Source organism: Triticum aestivum, chromosome 7A (genome assembly GCF_018294505.1).
Source record: "Triticum aestivum cultivar Chinese Spring chromosome 7A, IWGSC CS RefSeq v2.1, whole genome shotgun sequence".
NCBI classification, from domain to species: domain Eukaryota; kingdom Viridiplantae; phylum Streptophyta; class Magnoliopsida; order Poales; family Poaceae; genus Triticum; species Triticum aestivum.
In genome coordinates this window covers 543,538,210-543,546,614 of record NC_057812.1, presented here as the reverse complement: position 1 = coordinate 543,546,614, position 8,405 = coordinate 543,538,210, and the positions used below count along the sequence as shown (strand labels likewise).

The following is an 8,405-nucleotide window of genomic DNA, read 5'->3' as shown; positions in this document are numbered from 1 at the left end:
TTTTCTCGATAATCTGTACATCAGGAATTCCTGTCCCATCGTGTAGTTATGGTACTGTTTTTTCGGTCCTAGTTTTATTCTAATACCGAAAAAGGCTTTCGCCCCGTTTTATAAATAAAGCAAACCGCCAAGAGCACACATACACGAACTAGTTCAGAACACACACATCCAGGACACATTCAGGTCACACAACAAGGAGTACAAAGGTTCTGCTGAGGGCATAACTCAACAAGCCCAAAAAAATATAAAAAGGAAAGGCGGCCGCAGCCAGCGACGATTGATAGTACTGTTAGCGCAGATTTGATAGTTTGAATAGTCATGATCAAACTGTACATTTAAAGTCTTCTTTTTCAGTGTGTGTACATTCAAACAAGTTACTAGCGGATTGTTTCTCAATGTTGTCCTTAGCCTTACATCAAATTTATCAACCGGTAAATAATAATACTGCAAGCTATCCAATAATCCTACATAAAGCATTTGTTAAAATAAACTTATCATATTTTTACAGTGAGAATCACATCTTATACGTCCGATTTTTTGGTTTAGCTTCACAACAGCCGAGCTTGCAAAACTCTCTCTCCTGCCAGGCAAGGGATGACGACGACCGGTCAAGCAGCACCGGAGTCGCACAACCGAGCGGCTTGCTGAACCTACCCGCAATCCAACGGCTCGTACGGGCCGAAGAATAGCCGAATCGAAAACCTTCCTCCCGTCTCCGGCCCTCCCCAAATCCCCCCGTCTCGACGCCCTCGGCCCTCCCCATTTTCCCAACTCAAACGCCGCCGAAAGCCGAGATACCGAAACCCAAACACAGAGGCGCGCAAACACGCGGAGGAGAGAAGGCGCCTCCTCCCCCCCACGCCGCGATGGACATCTCGGCCGGCGGCGGCGGCAACTCGCTGCCCACCACCGGCGCGGACGGCTCGAAGCGCCGCGTCTGCTACTTCTACGACGCGGAGGTGGGCAACTACTACTACGGGCAGGGCCACCCGATGAAGCCGCACCGCATCCGCATGACCCACGCCCTGCTCGCCCACTACGGCCTCCTCGACGAGATGCAGGTGCTCAAGCCGCACCCCGCCCGCGACCGCGACCTCTGCCGCTTCCACGCCGACGACTACGTCTCCTTCCTCCGCTCCGTCACCCCGGAGACGCAGCAGGACCAGATCCGCGCCCTCAAGCGCTTCAACGTCGGCGAGGACTGCCCCGTCTTCGACGGCCTCTACAGCTTCTGCCAGACCTACGCCGGCGGCTCCGTCGGGGGCGCCGTCAAGCTCAACCACGGCCACGACATCGCCATCAACTGGGCCGGCGGCCTCCACCACGCCAAGAAGTGCGAGGCCTCCGGCTTCTGCTACGTCAACGACATCGTCCTCGCCATCCTCGAGCTCCTCAAATACCACCAGGTATGTGCCCTGCCTTCTTATGTAATCTATCACCCTTGTTCCCCTCAATTTTGCAAAATCATGTTATCTTAACATGTTAATCAATAATTCGTGTTTACAGCGTGTTCTGTATGTCGATATCGATATTCACCATGGGGACGGCGTGGAGGAGGCGTTTTACACCACGGACAGGGTGATGACTGTCTCATTCCACAAGTTTGGGGATTATTTCCCAGGGACAGGAGACATTCGTGACGTTGGGCACTCCAAGGGGAAGTATTATTCCCTGAATGTCCCGTTGGATGACGGCATCGACGACGAGAGCTATCAATCGTTGTTCAAGCCGATCATGGGTAAAGTTATGGAGATTTTCCGCCCCGGCGCGGTGGTACTCCAGTGTGGAGCAGATTCCTTATCCGGTGACAGGTTGGGCTGCTTCAACCTATCCATTAAGGGGCACGCAGAGTGCGTGAGATTCATGAGGTCCTTCAATGTTCCAGTGTTGCTGCTTGGTGGTGGTGGTTATACCATAAGAAATGTTGCACGATGTTGGTGCTATGAGGTATATAAAAGGGAATTTTCATCTAAAACCATATATTTGTAGAGCTTCTGTTGTGCATTATTCTACCTATTCCAGTGTTTTTTCTCTCTCACTAGTTGCGTTTAGAATAGTGCTATGAGGTATATAAAAGGGAATTTTCATCTAAAACCATATATTTGTAGAGCTTCTGTTGTGCATTATTCTACCTATTCCAGTGTTTTTTTTCTCTCACTAGTTGCGTTTAGAATATCCGCTTGTGTGAAATAAAAAATATATTCTGTAGCACTAGCACCTAGCCATGTATATGATCTATCATAGACACACCGGCTTGCCAAAGTGGCTTAACATTTATGAGTAGTTCTGTGAAAATCATTTTATACAAACTTCTCGAGTTCTCATCTACATATGCTACTAGTTCTCCAAAGCAATGGGAGAAAATCCTAAATCCTAAAAGTCATAAACAAATCATGAAAAAATGGAGTGGATGTGAATTGGCACCGTGTGTATCTACCATGACACACAGTTTCAAATGGAAATTCACCGTGTGTGTATCTACCATGACATACAATTTCAAATGGGAATTCTACACATATATTCACTGTTGTTATGCTAAGAAATGTATTATGTCGCTCCACATAATCAGATCCATAAAGCTTCTGTACAGTACATATATGTTGATGATGTAGGTCTTTGTTGTGGAGGCAGGTACGCATATTGTGTTTTCTGGCTTGTGGAAATACAAAACTACCAACTTAATGGGTTTTACCCTTTGTATAAACTCATAAAGCTTTCCATCATGTTTTCGTCTCAAGAAATGATAGGTCATAGCTAGCAAGAATTGTCCATCTTGTCACCACAACACCCTCATCCTGAACTAATAATATTTATTGGCTTTGCATACCTTCTTTTCGTAGGACAAGTACCCATGCTCCACACATATATAGGTTGTATTTGTACTAGCATCTGTTTGTGTAAAATAAGAAAGTTATTCTAGCATCCTCCATAGCACCAACAGTATGCGTACCATGCACGCGATTCAACACGGGCACACTGGCTTGGCAAAATGTCTCGACATTCATGATCACCTATGTGAAAAATGTCATGTTACACAAACCTACTTCTCTTGTACATATGCTACTAGTGCAAGAAAGTATGTCGCCATTTTGTTAATATGCAAATGTCCGTAACAACCGTTGTTATGCTAAGAAATGTCTTATGCCTCTTCATGTACATATCATCGTATCCACAAAGCTTTCTTTCAGTACATACGTTACATATGTGTATATGATGTATGTCTCTGATTCTTTGAAAAGGGAAAGCTATAAGCTCGTCTGTTTTACACCTATACTTTTTTGAAAGTGGCTGTTGGGAATAATGGTATTTCGTGGAGAGGTTTTGGTCTTTATGTCAAATTTGAACTAAATTGTGAAACTTTAGCAAAAACAATACTACTCTTCCTAACATGGCCTAAAGCATTCGGTCACATTTCAGTCTCAAGAATTGTTAGGACATACTACTGCTTCCATCTGCCTAAAGCACACACTGTCCGATTTGTGGTTACACCACCCTGTTCCTACATGTAATGGCGTTTCTTGGTTTCGGATCACACCTTCGTTTTGCAGAACACATTTTTGATTGGTAGGTTTGCAGCCATACCTTGCCAAATGTTAGGCAGACAAGTTCGGCAAGTGTTTGGTTGCAGCCAGTCAGCCACAGTTATGGCGTTCCACACTTTCATAGCCTTTTATTGCACCTGTTGGTTTTCATAGACATATTTGATAACCAACTTTTGCCACTAGTGTGGTGATCAGTTTGGCCGCCTCTAAAATTGTGGATTGCAACACTTGGGGCACATAAGTGTGGTAGTGTGCCAGTGTGGAAGGCAACTAAACATGCCTTGAACTGTGTGCTACAGTGGCTCTGTCCTTGTTTCGGTTCCTCAACATGCTGCCATATAAAATCTGCTTTTCATATTTTTAAATGTAAATCATGCTATTTCAAATACTTAAAATCACATCATTTTAAAATTGTAAAATGTACTGCATAGTGCAAAGTTGAATAGTTTCTGCGATAGGTTCTTTTTATGTTGCCAGGGAGCCACGATAGTTTTGTCCTAAAATAATAAAACATTAATTGCTACTACTTTCTCAAGTTTCGTAGACTACAGGTGGTAGAGCCGGAGATTTAGGATGCCAGTGGCCAGATATACTATACAACCACTGACAGGGCTTGATAGGATTAACACAAACAAAATTCATTTATATCAATAGTATATGAATAATAGAAATAAGGTATAGGCCATGCATTTTTGGATGAAACAGTGTAAAAATGTTGGTTCAAATCATGAAACTCTGTAGAATCTAGAGTATATGCCATGCACAACCACCAGACTGTATTTACCGTCTTGTATTGGTTTAGTTATTCCTGATTTTAAAAAATGCTTGCAATGTCATTTTTTACACCAGTACTACCACGGCACTTAATTTTGGATCGGAGGGAGTACTATTTTTATTTACTGTTCAATAACGCTTATTTCTTTAAAGATGAACTCCTTCCGTTTTTACTTATCTGTCTATGTACATTTGATTATTTATTAGGAAAATTATAAATATACGACTTATGATGAACAGAGATGTATTTAAATGTTTGGGGGTTCTATTGCCTTTTCTACATATATGCTAATTCAGTTGTCACCAACTTACTTACTGATGTTCCTTTTTTGCCCTTTGGTTGAGCAGACGGGAGTTGCACTTGGTCATGAGCTAACTGACAAGATGCCGCTAAATGAGTATTATGAGTATTTTGGCCCAGATTATACTCTTCATGTTGCACCAAGTAATATGGAGAACAAAAACACACACCGGCATTTGGATGAAATAAGATCAAGACTTCTCGAAAATCTTACAAAACTCCGGCATGCTCCTAGTGTGCAGTTTCAAGAGCGACCTCCTGAGGCCGAGCAACCAGAGGTGATCTTTCGAGTAACTAATTTATTTTTTCTGGCGTACATCAGATACAATAGTAATGGCTTCCACACCCTTGATCTAGGACGACACTCTGACAATGCAACCATTTGTGTTGAGAGTGAATGTTGACTTTTGTTCCGCTTAAGTGCTAATTATCCTACTGGAAACTGCAAGGGGCACAGATGTGAAATTTCTATAAATATAAGGGAAAACACCATTTTAACCCCTTCAAACTATTGGGTAGGCTCACCTAACCCACAGAACTAGTTTTTGTCCCACTTCCACTTAACTCCCTAAACATCTTATTCCAGATCACTTCGCCCGGCGGTGGTTTTCATGTGCGGTATAACATGGAAGACATATACCTGGTTTTGCATGCGTGGAAGCTACCTCACCTTCTCCCTCCTTAACACACTCTCTCCACCCATCAATTTCTGCCTGTGATGTCTTGCCCTGCTTTGCCGTGTGGCTGTTGTGCCCCAATGGTCACCTCTTCCCAGTTGCGCCACATAGTCCTTTTGTCGTGTTGGCTCCTTCCCCTTGAGAGCCTGCGTTCATACACGCCGGTGACGTGCAGAACAGATCCAAAGGGGCCTAATTAGTACACTCAAATGGCATGGAAATAATTCATTCAAATAACCATATCCCAACTCGAGCTGTCCAATCAATCATTACTCAAGAAAAGTAATTATTTTCCGAAGACAGTTTATGAACGAGTCAGTGGAAGGAAATGCATCCCCGTAAACATGAGCTTTGTTTGGGATCCCTGCAAGGTGTATCAGACACGCACCCACCAAATCACATACAAAATTAAGAACCATATAGGAAGCATGTGCCCTCCAACAGAGTGGTGACGCAGCAAAGCGAAACAAGATAGTGGTAACACTCAGGCAACGGCGAGTTGTGGGTACTGGTAGTGGCTCAGGATGTGGTGTCGTGAGGGTGGTCTAGTGACAGTTGTGTCCAGGTGCTTGGATGCGGCATGCGGCAAGCTACAAAGACAATAGCCACAAAAGTGCTGTGTGGGAGAAGGGGTTTTGGATGCTGCAAAGGATGAGGAAATTGGGAGTGGGATTCGTATGGGGAGAGGAGGAAAAGGTGGAGGAAGATGAATATGAGACGTAAGCCACGTGGACACAATTTAGTGACGTGGTAGCCCATGCGGCCATACCACCATTTATGTTCTCAGAACCACCTTCCAGAACTGCTCTAGGGGACTAATTGGTCCACCACCAGTCACCAATAGTCTAGGAGCCTAGGTTCGGCAATAAATAGTTTTGACCTTCGCGAATAATTTGAGGCGGTAAAGTAGACTTCTTTTTCTAAATATAAGTATAGGAATTAACAAAAGCTAGTAGATGGCCTTTCTCGGTTCGAAAATGGTCAAATTACCATTTGGACGCCAATCCTTGCCCTCGTGCATTCGCAGTCTGCCCTGCATGAACACTGAAAGTAGGGATTTGCAGATCGTCCTTGTCTACTTCTTCATCTTGCTGTGCATATTATGTCTTTGGTCCATTTTTTCTTTCTGGAAATAGTAAGTTTGTGCCCATTTGATTAATTTATTTTAGAAAGTTCTTTGCTCATTTCATGCAGCCAACTCATGCTTTTAGGTGTTATTAGTATGAACATCATTTACGTAGTTGTTCTTTTGTTAAGATTGACCATCTTTGAAGTAATTGCCAGGTATACTGCTGCAAATTATATCTGTAATGTTTAAATCAACTTATAAAACTTGCCAAGTTGGATATATCTTGTCAGATATTTATAATTTTATATGACTGTTTTTCTTCTGTTCATTTGTTGGGTTGGGCTAAGACCAATGGGTTCATTTCTAGGGACTATTGTATTTGTCTTGCTACCATGGGACCATGTTGACTTGAGGTTGAGCTACGTGCCATCGTGATGATACCTATATTTTGGTATTAGCTCTAAATGTGATCATTAATGCTCATTGACTATAGTTGTAGTTTTGGAAGCAGCATGGCTAGCAGTCATCATATATTGGCTAAATTGCATTTGTGTTGGGTACAGCAAGATGAGGATCAAGAGAATCCTGATGAAAGGCATCATGCTGACTCTGATGTGGAAATGGATGATGCCAAGCCTCTGGAGGACTCTGAAAGGTTTTCTTTTTATTTGGTTCCTTGTCTTTCAGGTGATCATTTATAGCAATACCATTGGTTCTGATGCATGCCATTTTCTCCTGTAGGAGAACCAGTACTCAGGGTGCGAGAGTTAAGAGAGAATCTGCTGAAACTGAGGTGACAACAGATCAGGTACTTCACTTTTATTTTAACTCGTATACTGATTCAGTAATATATGCATAAAATTACGATTGCTTTGGTATATAATGCATTCTTGCAGACATCTAAGCAGCAATACTTATTGTATACAATTGCATGCTGCTATTTATCCTTTTTTATTTTAACCGGCAAACAGTTGGAGAGGTTGAGAAGCTCCTACTGCATTAGACTGATAAATAAGTAGGAAGAGTTTATGTACAAGTTACTGTATATCTTTTGCAGAATGGCAATATATTATGCCTTTTACCAGAAACATGTTATATAGTCGGCGTCTGTAAAATACATCCATGGAGAGTTGATGCATTGTCCAACATTTGGAATTTTAATCATGGTTGCTTAGGCACTTCTGAATCTTAAGAAGCTATTGTCCAATATGTCAATCTAAGCATTAGTAATTCAAATACTTTAAGTGAATTAAAACCCTATAATATTGTGATTATATATTGCTCACAGTATTTACTCATGTTAGTGTTCTATGTAAAAGTGTTAGTAACGAAAATCATATTTGTAAGGCTGTATTAGAGTGGAAAAAAGAACTTGACCACCAGGACTAGCCCTTGGTGGCATTTTTTAAAGTACATTTTGCCCTTTTCCAGAAACATGTTTATAGTTGGCACTATAAAAGACATCCAAAGAGAGTCGATGCATTGTCCAAATGTCCAGCATTTGGAATTTTAATCTTGGTTACCTTGGCATTTCTGAATCTTAGGAAGTTATGTGTCTAATATGTCAAATTAAAATTGTTAACTAGAAATCTAGAATAGTATAAGTGAATTAAAACGCTATAATGTTGTGACTATATTGCTTACAGTGTTTAGTTATGTTAGCGTTCTATGGAAAACCGTTATTAATGCAAATCCATATTTGTAAGGCTGATTAGAGTGCCAATTTTTTTTCTGACAACCAAGACTAGTCCTTGGTGGCACTTTTTAAAGAAGGAAGGTGATTACCCAGCAATGTGGGAGGCTGAGCCTCAAACACAGGTGGGTGGGCTGCGCTAACAGAGGCTCGATCTCGCTGTATTAGAGTGGCATGTACTTTAGGGTTTTGGGCTTGTGGGTTTTGATCTTAGGTTTAATTTTGAAGATGTTTTGCTTCAGCACTAAGGTGCCTTTGGATGGTAGGCTGCAGCCCTTGCCTTAGCCATTTGGCATATGGCGGTCACAGGGAAGTGTCCATCCCTGCCGCCACCTGGTTATTGCCACAT

General features: G+C 42.2%; 1 protein-coding gene across 1 annotated transcript in view; it reads left to right on the top strand.

Moving 5' to 3' along the window:
• Positions 1–740: 740 nt before the first annotated feature.
• LOC123148078 (histone deacetylase 1) overlaps positions 741–8,405 on the top strand; it is a 10,352-nt gene continuing 2,687 nt past the window's right edge. Inside the window, exons 1-5 of the mRNA XM_044567433.1 lie at positions 741–1,406; positions 1,507–1,947; positions 4,665–4,895; positions 6,927–7,018; positions 7,105–7,171. Of these exons, the coding sequence (XP_044423368.1) occupies positions 867–1,406; positions 1,507–1,947; positions 4,665–4,895; positions 6,927–7,018; positions 7,105–7,171 (1,371 nt within the window). The 5' untranslated portion in view covers positions 741–866. The remainder of the gene's footprint in view (positions 1,407–1,506; positions 1,948–4,664; positions 4,896–6,926; positions 7,019–7,104; positions 7,172–8,405) is intronic.